The 19,176-nt window shown below is 29.9% G+C and overlaps 1 protein-coding gene and 1 pseudogene across 1 annotated transcript; one reads left to right on the top strand and one right to left on the bottom strand.

Annotated features, from left to right (window-relative positions):
* Positions 1-1,009: 1,009 nt before the first annotated feature.
* On the top strand, positions 1,010-12,410 carry LOC115879296 (annotated as a pseudogene).
* A 1,299-nt stretch (positions 12,411-13,709) lies between these two features.
* Positions 13,710-15,116, bottom strand: LOC115879231 (zinc finger HIT domain-containing protein 3). Its single transcript, XM_030895932.1, has 3 exons — positions 14,900-15,116; positions 14,640-14,788; positions 13,710-14,413 (listed from the first exon to the last, which is right to left on the bottom strand). The coding sequence occupies exons 1-3, from the start codon at positions 14,965-14,967 to the stop codon at positions 14,214-14,216; spliced, it is 417 nt and encodes a 138-aa protein (XP_030751792.1). The 5' UTR covers positions 14,968-15,116; the 3' UTR covers positions 13,710-14,213.
* Between the last annotated feature and the right edge of the window lie 4,060 nt (positions 15,117-19,176).

The following is a 19,176-nucleotide window of genomic DNA, read 5'->3' as shown; positions in this document are numbered from 1 at the left end:
TTTTTGATGAGGCATCACCTCCCGAAATATGGCTGCGCATTCTTGAACTGAACACCCTGTTTATCAGACTTTTATAGATTTTCAGATTTTTACAATCCAGGATTCCAGTACTCGACATTTTCTTCTTTAAAAATTTCTTGTTTTTGTCAGTGGTAGGTTTAGCGTTAGAGATCCAGATTAGATGTGTTCCAGAGTGATTTAACATTCTTTTTAGCTCAAGGTGTATCTCAAAATTTACTTTTTAAAGTTGCTTGTTTGTAGTAATATTCCTAGAAGATTTTGGGATATAAACTCACCACAGAGATATTTTTATTACCTATTGTTGAGTGACGGTCTCATGGTATTCCGTCTTTCATATTCTTTATTTTTCACTGTATACCGGGTGGGTCTTAAAAGTGGCTCACCCCTATAACTTTTTGATTTTATTGGATAAAAAATCGAGATTTGGTATGTTAGTAGGTATATGACATAAATTATGATTGATTGACGTATTCAATTGTTTTAGGTCAGTTCCTCTTTCACCGAAAATGACTACAACTTTTGATTTTTAAATGGCACACTCGGTATTTTACTACTTTATTCGATAGAAAATGATGCTCTGAATAGGATGACATACCATAATATCTCAACTTATGACACTTTCGAATATGGTTTATTTGAAATTGCAATTTTTTTAAAAAATTTCTGGAATTTCTGTTAGTTTTTAGTTAAAAAACATAAATTCTTGATAATATGACAACGTAGGTAATAGATTAAATTTACAAGAAAGAAAATCCAGAAAAGATCCACAGGTTCTCAAAATTTGAGCAAAAAAAAATTCAAACCAAAAAAAATCTCCGTTATTTTGGACTTATTTGAAAAACGATAGAGAGAAAATATGTTTCTTTGATCGAGACCTACCACTCCTTAAAATACTTGCACTAATTTCTGGGACACCCTGTATAGATGTCTAGTTGTTTGTTCGATACCACATTAGCATAATGTTGATGGATCTCTAAGAAAATTTCATTTGACCATGTTATCCCTTGTTCTGCCAATCCCACTTCTTAGTCTGTTGAGGGACTTTCATGTTTTCCATTGCAGGTCTGCACCTGGCGGAAGAGATTCAGAAGGTGGGATCCATGATGCGATATCTGCATTACTCAGTGTCCACAAGTTTTATCGCGCCATAAAACGGTATGGAAATTTGGAAAAGTATATACATATATAAAAATATAAAATAAACAGTATAAATGGGACCAATCATTATAGAACAATCAAAAATGTTTATGAAGAATGCATTTTTCTCAAAATGTCATAAAAAGTTTTTCCTCTTGCAAATCTGCGGACATACTGTATATTTTTTAGGATTTTATTACAAATGTATACTTTTTCTTTAAAACTATACATTTCCGGATCCATGTTTATAGGAACTTTTTTTGATGAGGCATCACCTCCCGAAATATGGCTGCGCATTCTTGAACTGAACACCCTGTTTATCAGACTTTTATAGATTTTCAGATTTTTACAATCCAGGATTCCAGTACTTGACATTTTCTTCTTTGAAAATTTCTTGTTTTTGTCTGTGTTGTCTTGAGTTTTGTCTTGTTTTTGTCATGTTTAGCCTTAGAGATCCAGATTAGATGTGTTCCAGAGTGATTTAACATTCTTTTTAGCTCAAGGTGTATCTCAAATTTTACTTTTTTAAGTTGCTTGTTTGTAGTAATATTCCTAGAAGATTTTGGGATATAAACTCACCACAGAGATATTTTTATTACCTATTGTTGAGTGACGGTCTCATGGTATTCCGTCTTTCATATTTTTTATTTTTCACTGTATACCGGGTGGGTCTTAAAAGTGGCTCACCCCTATAACTTTTTGATTTTATTAGATAAAAAATCGAGATTTGGTATGTTAGTAGGTATATGACATAAATTAGGATTGATTGACGTATTCAATTGTTTTAGGTCACTTCCTCTTTCACCGGAAATGACTACAACTTTTGATTTTTAAATGGCACCCTGGGTATTTTACTACTTTATTCGATAGAAAATGATGCTCTGAATAGAATGACATACCATAATATCTCAACTTATGATACTTTCGAATATGGTTTATTTGAAATTGCAACAAACGATTTATAACGCCAAATTGACTCGAAATACCAAGTGTGTGATATCAAATGATTCGTAAAAAATTTTTTTCCAAATATGCTAATGAGCCATTCTCGATCCGTTTGAAAAAATTGAGATATGATGAAAAATACGATTTAGGCATTTTTCACCGGCTAGGACAAGAGACTAAAAACATCAGACGATTCCAAGGCTCCTTGATTAAAAATTAGTGTTTTTAACACAGCCATGGTAGTCTAGATTGAAATTTAAAATACAATTTTGTTACATATACAGAGTGCCATTTTCTATCGATTAAAGTAAAAAAATACCCAGGGTGCCATTTCAAAAACAAAAGTTTTCGTCATTTCCGGTGAAACAGGAAGTGACCGAAATAATTGAATACAATCAATTCTAATTTATATATGTCATATACTGACATACCAAATCCTCGTTTTTTTTATGTATATTTTTTTATATATGGGCACCTGATAAATTATGAAAAAATAAAAAGTTATTGGGATGAGCCATTTTTGAGACGCACACGGTACATTCTGTGATTATTTCATGTTGACATATTATGTCAACATGTCAAAACAACAGTAGAATATTATTCTACTGTTGTTTTTATATAATTTTAGTATTTCTATAATCACTATTTTTTAAATAATTTACAGTATCACTGGTAACTCAAACCCAACATGTTTCTACGCTACTTTATACCTGCAATATTTCTACTGTGTTTTCAAACAGCAACATTAGCACTGTTACCTTACAGACCTTCTCCAACCAGAGAAGTTCTCTCTTTAGATGGTTTATGGAATTTTCAACCAGATAATTTAACTACTCCACTAAACACGCCTCAGGTACAAAAAAATATTTTCAAAATAATTTTTTTTAACATATACATAATTCGACAGGTTAATGTCAATATGGATTTGAGTTTAATGCCAGTACCTTCCAGCTATAACGATGTAGGAACACAAACAAATCTTAGAGAGTATGCCGGATCTGTGACATATAGTAGACGGTTCTTTGTTCCAGAATCTTGGAAAGACAAGAGAGTATGGATAAGATTCGGTTCTGTATGCTATTCAGCTAATGTAACAATTAATGGAGAATATGTAATTGAACATTCAATAGGGCATTTACCTTTTGGCACAGAAGTAACACAAATAGTAAATTACGGAAATGAAAATTTTATTAAAGTTGTGGTTGACAATATTTTAACAGATTCGACAATACCTCAAGGAGGAACATACATCTCAGAGAAGTAGGTACTACTTATTTTTAATCTAACGAAGACTAATGAATGAAAACATTAAGTATTATTACTAAAGATCTCTCAATAAATAGAATCTTTTCCAACAAAGAGAGAAAAACAATTTAAAAAATTACTTTCTGAAATTTATTAAAATATCCCTCATGCACATGCATCAATCATTCAAATAAAACTGTACCTCTTTATATCGATGTACTTTTTTGATACAGTGAACGATTATAAAAAAATATAAGATAATCTAATGTAGGCTGGATTTAGCACATGACAATTTGAAGTAGGTACTAAAACGGTCCTTATTTTTATTATCTAGTCTTGAACAAAAAAAGTGCAAGAAACAACTTAACGCATATGAAAAAAAAACATACCAGTAGCGTACCATTTTTATTGTCACAATTGAGACCCATCAGTAACACAAAACGTTACGTTTTTCTGAGTTACCTTAATAAATTTTTTTTTTATAAAATGTTCCGCTAAATCATCTTTAAAATTAATTTTACTTAGAAAGCACACTGTATATTAATCAGATATCAAAATTTAATCCACCTATACAGGGTGGCGCCTCTCATACGACGCGGAGGCTCTCAGAAGAACGGCAGTTTGTATTGAAATGAACATTTGTGAGCATAAATGTATGTTAATTCAGAGCACTCTTTAAAAATTTAGAGAGTTCAACAGAGTATCCCCCAAAAAAAATACACATCAAAGTTTTTTTGTAATAGCACTAATATATAGAGTATTAATTAATTTTCGTATTCTAGGAGAAAAATAAAGGTGAGTTTTATTAGAGAAGATATGACTAAAAAGTTAAGTTTTTGACTTATTTAACATTTTCTAAAAATGAAGAACAATTTTTAAATCTCAATAAAAGCTACCTAAATTGGATTTTACCCGGTATAGTCTAATAATGTAGTTAAAATAACTATTGTACTTTAAATCAAATTACAACTTGACCCAAAAAGTTATACAGGGTGAAACAAAATTAATATTGGACATTGGTCGCCTTTAAAAGCAGGTTCCTCTTTTATTTTAAATGGAAAACCCATTATATTACTCCGATATTCAATGGGAAATTCATGTCTCTTAAAAATTCTATTGAGGTTGCCTACCCCTCAAACAAAGATTTTCATAGATATTTTCATTTTTATGATTTAGTGTGAGTAGAGCTGAATTAACCTACCTATGGAGGCGCCCAAAATTTCATTTCGATATAAACTACAGTTCTGCTTGAAGCCCACGCGTCGTATAAGAGGCTCCATCCTGTATATACATAGATAGATATATATCCCGCTATTTTTTAGCGGTATCCTAACAAGAACCTACAGTTTTGACTTCTTCGACTACTCAGGGATTGATAGATCTGTAATACTCTACACCACTAGTCAAACCTATATCGACGATATCGCAATCATTACAGAAATTAGCGGCAATTATGGTAATTAGTATGTTTACTATCAAAATATAATTTAGGATTAACCTTTAATAACAGAAAAGTACAGAGTACAGGGTGAGACAACGATATAGTAAAGTCAATTAACTCATTTGGTTATACAGGGTGGTCCGAACTGTATTCAGGAAACTTCGGCAGCATATTCTGCAGACAAAAATAAGTAAAAAAAGTTCTAATAATGTATGTCCTAAAATGCTTAGAATCGGAGATACAGGGTGTAGAAGTTTCATTTTTATTTCGATTTTTTCCAAATAATTTCTGAAGTAACATCAATATTTGGATGAAAATTGGTGTCTGGGAGTTTTTTGACATGACAAATTTCATTTTGATGTTAATATGACTCCTAATATGTAGAGGGCGCCACTTACATATTTTTTAACTGGTTTAAAGAGTAATAACTTTAAGTAACTTTTCGTCCGTACCTCTATAAAACTACTGAGTAAAAGAAAATACATTTACGACGTTTTTTACGTAAAAAATGCCCCTTAGTAAAAATTGTTACGAGTAACGAGTTCTCGAGATATTTGGAATCGAAATTATTAATATCTGTCATCATTGACATAAATTAAACTTGTTGACTTAATAGTTATTAGACTGAAACTTTGAATAAAAAGACTAAGGAATGAGCATAATGTTATCCATGTATTCATGCATGGTGAGTGGAAAAAGGACTCTAGGGTGGGGATCCTTGACAGTTCTGTTTGACGATTCATTTGACACATTTGAATTCGATTTGAAATTTCGTGGATTTGTCAGTCTTTACGGAGCTTATTTTATGTTATTTATTATTTATTCTACTGCTGATAGTTGTATAAAGGTAGTAAATCTAGATAGAAATTGTGGCAGAACTTAAATTAACAATGACACTATCGCAATTTATCGAAAAAGGCTCTAAAATAGTTGGTTGTGTAGTGTGCGGTAGATCTCGGCAAAAATCGAGTGAAATAATGGAACAACTTTTCGCTAGTAAGTGACTATATAATATACATACGTGTAGTAAACCGATCATTTATGAAATACACTTAAATTAACTAATTATATATTTTTTCTTGCATTTTTGCTTTTATTACTACTTGTTTAAAGATTAGATGTCAAAGAATTTAGATACGTTAATTTGACTTACCTGCTTCAGTAGCGTATCGGATGTTTGTGTTAATAAATACTTATTATATCCTATCTATTTTTATTAGAATTATATATTTTTATAACAATTTTAATAACTACCAACATTTATTCACAACGCAAAATAAAACAACAAATTATTGAGTCTACCCCACGTCTACCCTACATCATAGTTTTACATTTTTTAAATAAAATTCGAACGGCACTGATAAACCGGAATTTAAGTCGGCCATATTTAAGGCCCATCGCGGTGGACCTAAGATTTTTGATGTGCTCCTTCCTTAGTCTTCTTATTCAAAGGACTGAAATCATAAATTTGAAATGTTTTTGTGTCAAAAGTTCAATAGAAACTGTTTTATCGTCACTTTTTCGCAGAAAAATCTATGATTAAATTTAAAAAAAATAAAAAATTCTCAAATTTATTTTTTCAGTCAAATAACTATCTAATTAACGTGTTTATTTTTTGTCAATAATGATATGTATTGACTATTTCCATTCTAAATATCTTGAGAACGGTTGCTCGTAGCGAGTTTTACCAAAAGACGTACGCTTTTTACGTAAAAAGTCACGGAGATGTATATTTTTTTTTTCACTCAGCAGTTTTATACATGTACGGACGATATGAATTAAAAAATAAGATGTTGCATTTAAAAAAAACATATTTTACATCCGTCGCACTTTTTTGAAGCACCTTGTACACTCTGTTATCATTTTGTGATATGCATCTTCACATGATTACAGCTGTATAATTAATGATGTATGATGCTAATTATCGAAAATAGGAAACAGCCATCTTATCCGATAGTCAAGCAGCACTAAAAGCGATCAACTCAGTAACCATCAATTCGAAGTTGGTCAAAGAATGCCTAGAGAAGTTAAACCAATTAGGCAAAGAAAATCAAGTACTTCTACTCTAGGTATTAGCTCACGAAGGGATAGATTGAAACCATCAATGTATTGGAAAAGTAAACGATCCAGCTAGAAAAGGAAGGAACACTCCCCCACACACACACACACTAACTGGACCAGAACCGTTCTTCTTTCCAAGTAGAATTAACTTAAAGCGGAACTGAAACACCTGGAAGACTCCATCCGTAACCTGGAATGGGCATCCTCATAGCCCTCCTTCAACTACTGCTGGCACCCCCCAGAGAAATCTTGAATTATGACTCTTGGATACGTATCAATTTTTATTTGCTTGTGATGTAGTGAAAATGACGTTTTCTAGTTTTGTTTAGTTAATATTATTTTGTTGTGTTCAAAAAATGTGTTAATTTTTATTTTTTTTAGAAAATTTGTAGGTATTTAAGTAATCTACGAGAACACAGTTTGGTAATCAGGTCTATGAAATTTATTGATAGAGAAATTCATGTAAACGTTTTATTCAAAAATGTATTTTTCCTAACTTTTTTTCATTTTTTAAAAAACAAAAGCTCTAGGCCCTCCTGGGCGATCCCCTGGCCTCCTCCACGATGTATTGCTAGTTACTCTAATGGGCATCCTCTAACGGTAATGATCATCCTCTAAGACAATCGAAAAAGTTCCTCAGAACTTACGACCGAGAAAGATCAAAGATTTTCCCTGATTTAAGTAAGAACAATCTTTGGATTGTCACGGGGTTTTTAACTGCGGCTGAGAAACAACGACGAATGCAGATTCTATGGGAAAAATGAGGAAAAACCAGAACACCTTATCACTGAGTGCGTCGAGACGACAACCGTTCGTGCCATAAACTTTGGTACGGCTGATGTCGAAGATGGAGAGCTGGCCTCTGTGGAACCGTCACAGAAACTGGCTTTTGTCAAAACCCTGAGATTGTATGATGAGTTATAACTCAAGAAAGGAGGATATACAATAAATCTGTAAGGTCGCGGTGATTAACCCCCTCCTAAACATTCTACATTCTACATAATGCTAACTTAGTTAGCAAAACGCGTATCCAAAATTTGAAATAAAATCTTTTTGTGTATTTTAACAGATTTGGCTAATTTTAATTTTGCTTATGATGTAAATTAGATAAAAATACAACCTAAATTTTTAGGTATTGTATCGTATAGCGTATCAATATCGAACCAAAGTGAAAATACGATATTGAACGTGACCATTTTGAATGAAAACCGCGAAGTAGTGAAGACTATTTCTGATGGACAGACTATTTATATTGAAAATCCTAATCTATGGTGGCCATACACCATGCACGAAAATCCGGGATATTTATATACACTCAGAGTAAGTAAAATAATTATTATTCATGTTATATTTCTTTTTTCATTAAAACATTAATTATTAAATGAGCATTAATCTATATTTAAAGTGCATTTGTTATAATATATTGTGACTACATTTTAATACATTCTAGGCAGACTTACTTGAAAATGGCAAATTAATTGACAGATATGATCAGCCGTTTGGAATTCGGGTTTTACAATGGAACAATGAGAGTTTCACAATAAATAGCAAACCAATATATCTAACAGGTATAAGAAATACTTATACTATGATCATAATATAACTGTAAATAAAAATCAACTGTTAAAGGTTTTGGAAAACATGAAGATTCTGATTTTAGAGGCAAAGGTACTGATTTGCCTTTGTTTATAAAAGACTACAATTTGATCAGATGGCTTGGAGCTAATAGCTACAGAACTTCTCACTACCCATATAGCGAGGAATTGATGGATTTGGCTGATCAATTGGGAATTATGATTATTAATGAAGTTCCAGCAGTCAATCTTGAGTAAATATTTGTGGTTTTATATATGTACCGGGTGTCCCAATAAGAATAGCTCTCGGCTGTATCTCGGAAAGTATTAGCCGTAGAGCTTGGGGAAAAAAATATTTATGACTAAAGGGAGCATGGGAAATTGCTGGAAATTATTTTCAAGTTTGTAGAGCGGCCGCTAGAGGGCGCAACTGCTATTAAAAATAAGAAAAAGGAGTTTTTACACAATTTTTTTACTAATAGTTTGTTACCAAAGAATTGAAAAAATACAACTGAAAATTAGTTGAAGTCCTAATTAATTTTACAATATATTTTTCATTACAGTTGAAATTAGTTTCTATAAAATAGAAAAAGAATGTATAAAAATCGATTTTGGGTATAAAAATTATTTATCAAAACATACCTAAAGTTGAACAAAATCTACATTCATTTCAGGGTGTTCCATTTAAAATAGTAACAACGAATACAGTAACTAATTTATCACCCTGTATATTGGTAACAGTTTTGAAAACGATAATATTAAAAATATTTCCAATTAAAAAAATTAAGGAAATTTTCTTTACAAAATTTGTTTAAAAATAGCAATATTGTAAAAACTGTCAAGTAGAGATCCTGACATACCTACTGGTATTTTTGGAACAGACTTTTTTGCCAATCCTGAGAAAAAAAGTACATCTACAGTATACTCCATTTAGAAGAAATTAGTTTAGAATTAAATCACCTTCTCTATTAAATAAGTACAAATATTTTCAGGGCTGGTAGATCTCGATAAAAGAAACATATTTTCTCTTTACCGTTTTTCAAATATGTCCAAAATACCGAGTAATTTTACTTGGAAAATTAAAAAAATGATTTTTTGCTTAAATTTTGGGAACCACTGGATCTTTTCTGTTTTTTTTCCCTGTAAATCTAATCTACTACCTATGTTGCCATATTATCAAAAAATTGTGTTTTTTAACTTAAAAGTGAAAAATTAATCCAAATATTTTTTAAAAAATTCCATATTTTCAAAAAAAAAATTAGCGAAAAAAACCTCATACACGTGTTTCAGGGACCAAAATATACTACCCTTAAAAATATTTGCACTTATTTGTGACTCACCTTGTATACATCATCTCATATTTTGAAACAAAATTGGAATAAAAATCTGAAATAGAAAATCCAATATTGAGCATTTTGTGAACACCGTGATTTCGATTTACCTCCTATATATGATAAATTTACTATTTATATTCCCTTTGTAGAATATATGGAGACGAACTTTTGGAGAACCATAAGAAATCATTTACAGAACTTTATACCAGGGACAAAAATAGACCCTCTGTAGTAATATGGTCATGTGCAAATGAACCTACCACTCAGTATACAGAAAGCGGACCGTATTTCGAGTAAGAATTCTTAATATGTAGATATATAAAAATAGAAGAGTCTTACTGCATGCATCAATAATATAAAATAATTGGGCTCAACTTTCGTTTAGCTGAAATCTGTTATATAAAAAATGACTATAAATATGCGTTCTAGAAGGCGTTAGGAGTACAAATATACAAAAATTTTCCTGAAGAAATGCGTCATTTTCATTTTTCGGACTTTAGTATAGCCGAAATCTGTTACATAAAAACTAGTCTTCGGGGTGTGTTTTAGACATATTTTCTAAACATAAAAACACAAAAAAGTCTCCGCGGAAAGTTTTTTTTTTATTTTACATAAAAAATGCTTTGACTTTAGAATAGCCGAAATCAGTTACATGAAAAATGAACTTATATTAGTTTTATACCAGCTTTTACGAGCAAAGAAATACAAAAAAAATCCGGCGGAAATGTGTCAAGTCATTTTGTGCACTTTGTTTTTCATACATTTTTCAGTTTAGAAGCTATGTTTAGAAGCTTACGGGATACGGGAGCGAATAGGGGTGCTGGGTGGGGTAAAACATCTTTCGGAGGAATAACAATTTTTGTAGAATAAATAATATAGGTTCTTGTAAACTATAAGTACCTCGGAATGCATTCTTGTTTTTTATTAAAGCTTTACGTAAATAGGGCTGATTCAAAACAAAAAAACATTGGATCATGCAGTTTTCTTTTATATTTTAATAATTAACTGTGATTTTGCAAAAATATTAGATTGGTTAGCATTTGGGTTGCTTTGGTTAGTTTTTCTTTGTGGAGGGTGTTAAGCTGTGGTTTTTATATTTTAATAATTAACTGTGATTTTGCAAAAATATTATTAGATTGGTTATGATTTGGGCTGCTTTGGTTAGCTTTTCTTTGTGGAGGTTAAGCTCTGGTTTTTTAAAAACGATTTTGTAAAAATATTATTAGATTTATTATTAGATTGGTTAGCATTTTTAAATTATTTTTTTTGGTTCAAAAGTGATAAAAAGATATTTTTTTATGTATTTATGCTTACAAAAATGGAAAATAAAAATCAAGCGTTTCCGTAGGAAATTTTTTATTTTCCTGAGTTTATAAACGCTTCTAAAAATTTCCACAGGAATATTTGTGTTTTCCGTGGTTCACAGTAGCTTTTTAAAGACAAAAATTTATCTTTTTCTAATAACTGATTTCAGCTAAACGAAAGTTGACCCAATAGTTGTAGCGTTAACAGTCAAAAAACACTAGTCATTTCATCATACTATACAAAAACACTTTACTTTGAATACTGGACTGATTTTAATCATCTGATGATGATGCTAACATTATATTAGCATCATGTTTTGATCATGTTATGATGCTGAAATGATGTTAACGAAATCGCATCTATAGTTCACAGTAGAAAGTTTGGATGTATTATGCTGAACAAGTGTTATTTTGCTACCAGAGATATTATAAGCCAAAGTCTCCAATCAACCTAAATTAAATTCTTGGATTCTGGTGTATTAATTAGCAACATTACTAACAAATATATTTTAGAAAAATTGTGGCCCATATAAAATCACTAGATATCAGCAGACCTGTTACAGCTGCAATAGCTCAGTCTTACGATGATGACAACGCTGTAAGTTTTGCAGTTTTATTTTGTATCTTTATTAGATATTAAAACTGACTTTTAGGGATATTATTTAGACATTATAAGTTTTAACAGATATCAAGGTTGGTACGAGAATACAGGAAAATTAGATGAAATCACAAACCTAATTATATCAGAAGCTGAAGAATGGCATTATAAATATAACAAACCTGTTATGATTAGTATGGGGCTGATACTCTAGAAGGATTGCATATTGTAAGTACTACCCATTCTAAATCAAACAAACAAATTCTTTTATTGTTATTTTTTTTTCTAGTTACCTACATACATTTGGTCAGAAGAATACCAAACCACCCTAATATCACAATATTTCAAAGCATTTGATAAACTTAGACAGAACAACAGTTGGTTTGTTGGAGAACATATTTGGAATTTTGCTGATTTTAAAACAGCGCAAAGTTATACAAGAGTGGGTGGCAATAAAAAAGGAATTTTTACCAGAACCAGGCAACCGAAAAGTAGTGCGTTTTTGTTAAGGAAAAGATATTGGGCTGTAGCAAAATATCTCAATAATATTATGTTACCTAGTGATTTGGAAATTTATGTTGAAGCCAATTACACAATTCATGACGAACTGTAAAATGTTAAATTATTATTTATTTTATTATTGGACAATCTACATATTGGTATCTACAACATATTCTTGTCCAGATATCGAGATATCAGTTCTTGTTTAAAAATAATTATTATAGACTGGCCTTGTATGTACTTTTTTACTTAAAAAAAATAAAAGATTTAATTTTTTCAACCAAAACTTTTCATGATCTTTTAAAAATGTATTGTTTTTTTTGTGTACTAGTTATGAACAGTATAAAGGTAGGTAATGAAGTTAATGAGGAACGAAAGAATTGTTTAAATTAGTGTATCTCTAACTAATTAAGTTTTATCGTTGTTTATATATTATAATCAAGGGTTCTACTAAATCAGTACACTCATAATTGAAAGCACTTTATAAAAATATATGTATAGTATCCTAGAAGCAAGAGTTACGAGTTGGATTTTTTGTAATGGAACACTCTATATAATAATTTATTTTCGACACTAAATTAACAAAAAATTATAAATAATATTAGAATTAATAAATTGTATTAATTCTTTTCGGAATAAAAATTAAGGTGTTTTAATAAAGAGCATAAATATGCCTGTTTTTGACATACAGGGTCTGGCAATATCGTGCGTCGGGCATCTGTAGCTCCTAGAATAAAAAACTTGTTTAAATGCAAATACCCTAAGGTATGTACTAGGATGTATTTCAAGAAAATATTTTAACTTCTATAGGGTGGCTCAAAGAAGTGTGAGTGGATCGGGATGATTTTTTTTAAATGGAACACCTTGTATTTAATTGCATTTTTGGCTTCCTTTCAGATCACTTTACATAATCCTAAAACATGAGTAAATATATTTCGACAATTTCAGAGATATTAATAAATAAATAAAAATTATATGTTTCAGCCCTTCTTAAAAACAATATTAATATACAAGAACTGTCCTGAAATCAAAACTGTATTAGGTATTTACGTTAAATGGTCTGTACTTAGTTTGCTATAAATATGGAAATCGTAAATCATACAGGATGTTCAAAATTCTACGCCAAACTTTCTAAAATATAAAATAATTTTTCTTCTTTTTTTTAATGGAATTATATTATTTTTTCAATAGAGGGAGAATTAAAAAATGAACATTTTTTTTTATTTAGAGTATTTCAAAATTTTTAACGGTTTCGCAGATATTCCCAGTTTTATATTTCATATGGCATTTTCCACAATAAATGTTTATCAAAGCCAACCAATGATTTTTCTCTCGTATTTTACCCTTACAATTTTATATTTTGAAAGCGCCATATTATGCAATAATACGTATCTGCAAAACTATTAAAAATTTTGAAATATAATAATAATTTTTTAACCCTCCATCTAATAAAAAAATAATATACAGGGTGTTCCAATAAACAAAAACAAAGAAAAAATATTTTATACATATTTTAGAAAGTTTGAGTCATGAATAAAACAATCAAAATCTCAGTAATAATTTTATTTGTTTCAAATATACCATACACAAAATTATATAAAAAGAGTATAAGAATGTATATTTAACATACAAAATTTATTACTGCTTTCAGATTTCAGCCTTTAATATGTGACTTTGAACACATTTAAGATTCTGGTGAATGAATGTTTGATTATACAGCTAGGAATCGAAAGATACATAAATTGATATTAATTTTTTAAGAATTCAAAATTAAATTGAATGTCACATTCCAAAAGTTGAAATCCAACTAAGTATATGAATTTAGATGCATGCAAATGTCTAATTCTAACAAATGTATACTAGTACTATATCTTTATAAAGCTCTTTATAACTTAAAAAGTAAAACAAAATCAATTAAGTAGAAAGTATTAAAGAAGAGCTATTCGTGACATGGAGATATGGACAGACTTTGAATTAGATCACCTATTTTCCTTATTGATCCAAAATAAAGAAAATAGGAAAGAAAATCAGCATTATGCTTTAATAAACAGTTCACGTTTGATCTTGTCCCTCATCCCGATTGCTATTAGGATGTTCAACAGCCTTAATACAAGCATCAGCAAATTCAACAAATATAGGCTCCAGCATAGCTTTCTGCATTATCTGCTCAGCATTGTCTGCTTCATCTATTGTCACCAGTAGATCTCGCAAATGTGGATTGCTCAAAAGATTCTTAACTTCATCACTATTCTCTGAAAAGTAAGAAAAAAAAAACATTAATTAATTTTAACATAAAAATCAGTATCTTCATATTAATACTGCGTCTAGGATAAATATTTCCCATATTTATAAAATTTATTTCTCTCACATTTTATAGAACCGGTTAGATAACAATCTATAAATATAAACATAACCTATCTTAGCATTTTCAATATATCTAATATTTACCAAGATTTTGGAATATATTAAGTTACTTACTTAATAACTGTAATCTATCTGCTGATACCTCATCACCAGTTTTTAAAGTTTTCTTGGTCTTTTCTTCAGAATCAGGATCGGGTTGTTCTTCCTTCTTAAATAGTTCACATTCGTTTTCTCGGTGCTTTTTACAGCATTTTGCTGAACAACTAAAATTTAAGAATAAATGTAAGTGCCTATATCTACTATAAGTTACACACAATGTAAACCACACAATAATTTAAGTTTAAAATGATATAATATGAAAAATAATAACTTACTAATATATAAAACATGTGGGGCACTTATAAATGCCGTTTCCAGAACAAATAACACAAACTTTACTCATGTCGATTTTACACAAAATTCACGAATCGAATAATTATTAAAATTATTATGACCACGCAAATTTCACTTTAAAACATGGAAAATTTTAAACCGAAAAGAATTGAATCAACCAAAAAATTCCTTAAAATAAAACTTCAACTTCAAGCCATAGAATAATTAACTAGACCACAGAACACAGAATTAGACCTCAACCACAGATTAACTAACTTCAACATTCATTTAGCAACTGCCTGAGTCTGCAACCCGTAAAACTTGAATATTTCTTCATAATAAACGGGACCTTTAAATCTTTATGAAACAATAAATTTCTAAATACCTCCATTTCTAAAATACTTTCTGCCCTTTCCTTCTTATAAAAAAAAACTATTTTCTATAAATTTGGTATATTCCAAGGGGAGCTGTAATTTACAGATTTTTTTTAATTACAGACATCTTTCCCATGTTTACAAACGGATAATGTCGCCGCTTTCGGCTAGAGGGCGCATTTAAAATTCGTTATGAAACTTTTTTAATATTCTAATTGTTAGATTTTTTATCAAATTAAATTGTTGCAAAATACCTCTGTGAATACAAACGAATAAAAAAGAAATTAAATAAATTAGTGTTGTTTAGATAAGAAATTAATGTATTTATTCTTTAACAATGTATCGCAATTAAAGAGAAATCAAAAACATAAATTAAAAATATAAAATTGTAATTAAGATTTATACTATGTTACCTGTGATACCTAAGTATAGATTGATGTTTCCTATAAATATACCTAGAGAAAAAATTAATGTACAGTATTAATCAATAAGTATATATCACAGTGTATAATTGTTTTAGTAGATAAAATCTAGAGAACTACAACAATTTCCTCTTAAAAATATAATTTTCATCCACTTTATTGAGTTAACATGTAATGATAGTTTAATTATTTCATTGAGAGAGTTATCAAACCAGATAAAATAAAAGTTTTTGCCCAGGATGTGCCAATATAAGCATGAAAAAAAATTAAACTGACTCACCCTTCGCGTTAATCTGAATAATCTGGTGCGGACTGAAGTTTTTAAATGGCGGAAACGATTTCGTCGTGGGATGGACAAAATATCCGGAGGTTCAATGCACTTTTTCTCACTTTTTCAACGCATACAGAGCCGGACGAATGCAGCCAATCTGCACTAAATGCCGTTGACCATTCGGTAGCTAATTAAATAGCAAATATTTGCATACAGAGTAGAATGAAATTCACTGGGCTATAAGTTTAGGTAGTGGCGAATATGCAGGACTATTTTACTATGTAATCAGTTTCTTATATATTCTCCTTATATATTTTTTTCAGGTTTATTATGGTGACTACATAGAATAAATCATTTCTTAATAAAACATTGACTTAGGCCACAGCTTAGGCTTTCAATTGCCACAAATTAAATTATGTTTTTATGTTTATTGATGAGCAAATGCAAAACCAAAACCAAGACTCCTTTGGTGTTGGTCTTGATCTTCCAGTCTAATAATTACGTTGTCCTGATCTTAATCTCGCTGCAAGACTAGTGCACTTTTTTTAATAAAGGCACAGTCTACATAGACAATCTTTAGATAAATAATTTTTCAAGCAATTTAACTGAAATAAAGCTTTAGAGAAAGAAACAATATTTGTCTGATATTTTTTTTAAATTTTTACTATATACCTATATATGTTTATCAAAAGTGGCTCGCCCCTATAACGTTTTTATTTTTTCACATAAAAAAATGAATTTGGTATGTTAGTATTAGAGATGAGCAAAAAATCACAAACTGCGATTCATCCGTAACGATTTTAAAATCGCAATCGCAACCTGCGATTGGCTCTCATAGGAAACTGCGATTGCAATTTCTTCTATTTGCGAGTTTCAGTTTAGACAACCAGTATTACTATAGCTATAGCTGCGATTTGCGACTTGGTTGCGATTCCCGATTTTGCTGCGATTTGCGATTTTGCTGCGATTGTGATTTTGTAAACTGGGCCCGTGATTGCTATCTGCGAGCTTGAATTTTTAGCCAATATTACTACAACTGCGATTTGCGATTTTGCAGCGATTGTGATTTTGTAAACTAGGACCGTAATTTAACCTTCTATTTGCGAGTTTGAATTTTGAGGAGATGCGATTTGTGATATTGTTGCGTATGTAATTTTGTGGTATATTGAAGCATTTTATAGTAAATTGCGATTGAATTTTCTCTCTAATATTATTTATTTATAGAAAAGGTATTATCGTATTATTGTTCTAGGGCCACAATCATAATATACCGGAAGTTTCTCAAGAGTCGTTCACCTCTATAACTTTTTTATTTTTTCTGATAAAAAAACGAGATTTAGCATGTTAGTATATAACATAAATTAGGATTGATTGACGTATACAATTTTATTGTTTATGGCTACTTCCTGTTTCACCGGAAATAACTACAACTTTTGATTTTTGAATGGCACCCTCGATCCGTATGGCAACTTTTAACATTTTTGCTTAAAAAAAATAATGTTTTAAAATTTCTGAAAGTTTTAGTCACTTATATTTAATAGATTCGGCTATTTTTGTCTGTATTTTTTAATATTGATCAACAATCGAAAAGGCCGTTATATTGTGCACCTACTAATATTTGTTTATTATTTTTTGTATTACAGGGATTGATATAATAAACAACTTGTAACATATTTGTTGCTTTGTGGGACAAACTGTATATAATTAAGAGTTGATTTTTTATTCATTGTTAATGATTAATATAATAATTATTTACTAATAATATAATATAAAAAAAAGATAAATTATACTTTATAACTCTTATACAGGGTGTTTCAAAAAACATGTGCCATCTCTCGTGGGGAGATTCCTCACGTAAAAATAATATCTAGATTGAAATTTAAAATCGTATTTTAAATTTTAATTTAAAATGTCATGGCTGTGTTAAAAACACTAATTTTTAATCAAGCTGCCTTGGAAAAATAGATTTTTTGATCGTCTATTGTTTTTCGTGATGATAATACGTCAATCAATCCTGATTTATGTCATATTACTAACGTACCAAATATCGTTTCTTTATCTGAAAAAAATAAAAAAGTTATAGGGGTAAGCCATTGGGGTGGTAGTGAATGAGCATTGCTTCTTTTAAAAGTTTATCCAAAAGTCGGGAAAACATCATATGTATCAACAATGAAGAAAAATTAATATTTTGGAAATAGATTTGTGTGTCTCAAAACGGTTCTATTCCTTTTTAATCTTTATACAGGGTGTTTCAAAACAAATGCGAAAAACTTTAGGGGGTGATTCCTTGTTCAAAATAAAGGGTAGTTTGCTTTATAAACGTTGGGTCAAAAGTCAACCATTAGGGAGATATCGCGGTACAAATATGGCGGAAAAATAATGTTTTTATTTTTTATCTTGAAAACGAAAAGAGGTAGACTAATGAAATTTTATGGAAGCATTACTGTTATGAAAACACACTTTCATGTAATTTTTTTACTTTTTTAAAATGAGTGGAAGAGGTTGAAATAAACTACCCCTATCATTCTTGTTAACGAAATTTAAAGAAAAATCTTATCAAACACATGCAAATGCTTTAATTTGGATAGTTTGCTTTGTTTACAAACTTTTTTACCTCTTGTATTTTTTTGATAAAACTCACCGATTGGAAATTAAAAAATAAATTGTAAACATTACATGTCAGGACAAAAAACATTTTAAGATTAAGAATCTAGTGATAATAACGATAATAATAATCATCTAGATAATAACGTATTGCAGTAGAGTAATGTCAAATAAAATAATATTAGGAACATCTAAAAGTAACAGCGGCCGACTAGATTTTTTCCTAAAAAATTACAGCAGCCCACTAGATTCTTTATCAGAAAATGTTTTTGTCCTGACATGTAATGCTTTACATTTTATTTTTTAATTTCAAATCGGTGAGTTTTATCAAAAAAATACAAGAGATAAAAAAGTTTCTAAACAAACTAAACTATCCAAATTAATTTTTTTGCATGTGTTTGATAAGATTTTTCTTTAAATTTCGTTAACAAGAATGATAGGGGTAGTTTATTTCAACCCCTTCCACTCAATTTAAAAAAGTGAAAAAATTACCAGAAAGTGTGTTTCATAACAGTAATGCTTCCATAAAATTTTATTAGTCTATCTCTTTTCGTTTTCAAGATAAAAAATAAAAACATTATTTTTCCGCCATCTTGTATCGCAATATC

Source organism: Sitophilus oryzae, unplaced genomic scaffold (assembly GCF_002938485.1).
Source record: "Sitophilus oryzae breed Bouriz unplaced genomic scaffold, Soryzae_2.0 scaffold_1576_pilon_pilon, whole genome shotgun sequence".
NCBI classification, from domain to species: domain Eukaryota; kingdom Metazoa; phylum Arthropoda; class Insecta; order Coleoptera; family Curculionidae; genus Sitophilus; species Sitophilus oryzae.
The sequence above is the reverse complement of the archived record's forward strand: the minus strand, read 5'-3'. Positions and strand labels throughout refer to the sequence as shown.

Coding starts and splice junctions, on each gene's coding strand:
- LOC115879231 (XM_030895932.1), bottom strand. CDS start 14,967: ATGAGTAAAGTTTGTGTTATTTGTTCTGGAAACGGCATTTATAAGTGC. Junction 14,789..14,899: donor CCCACATGTTTTATATATTA/GTAAGTTATTAT, acceptor CTTAAATTTTAG/TTGTTCAGCAAAATGCTGTA. Junction 14,414..14,639: donor AGATAGATTACAGTTATTAA/GTAAGTAACTTA, acceptor CTTACTTTTCAG/AGAATAGTGATGAAGTTAAG.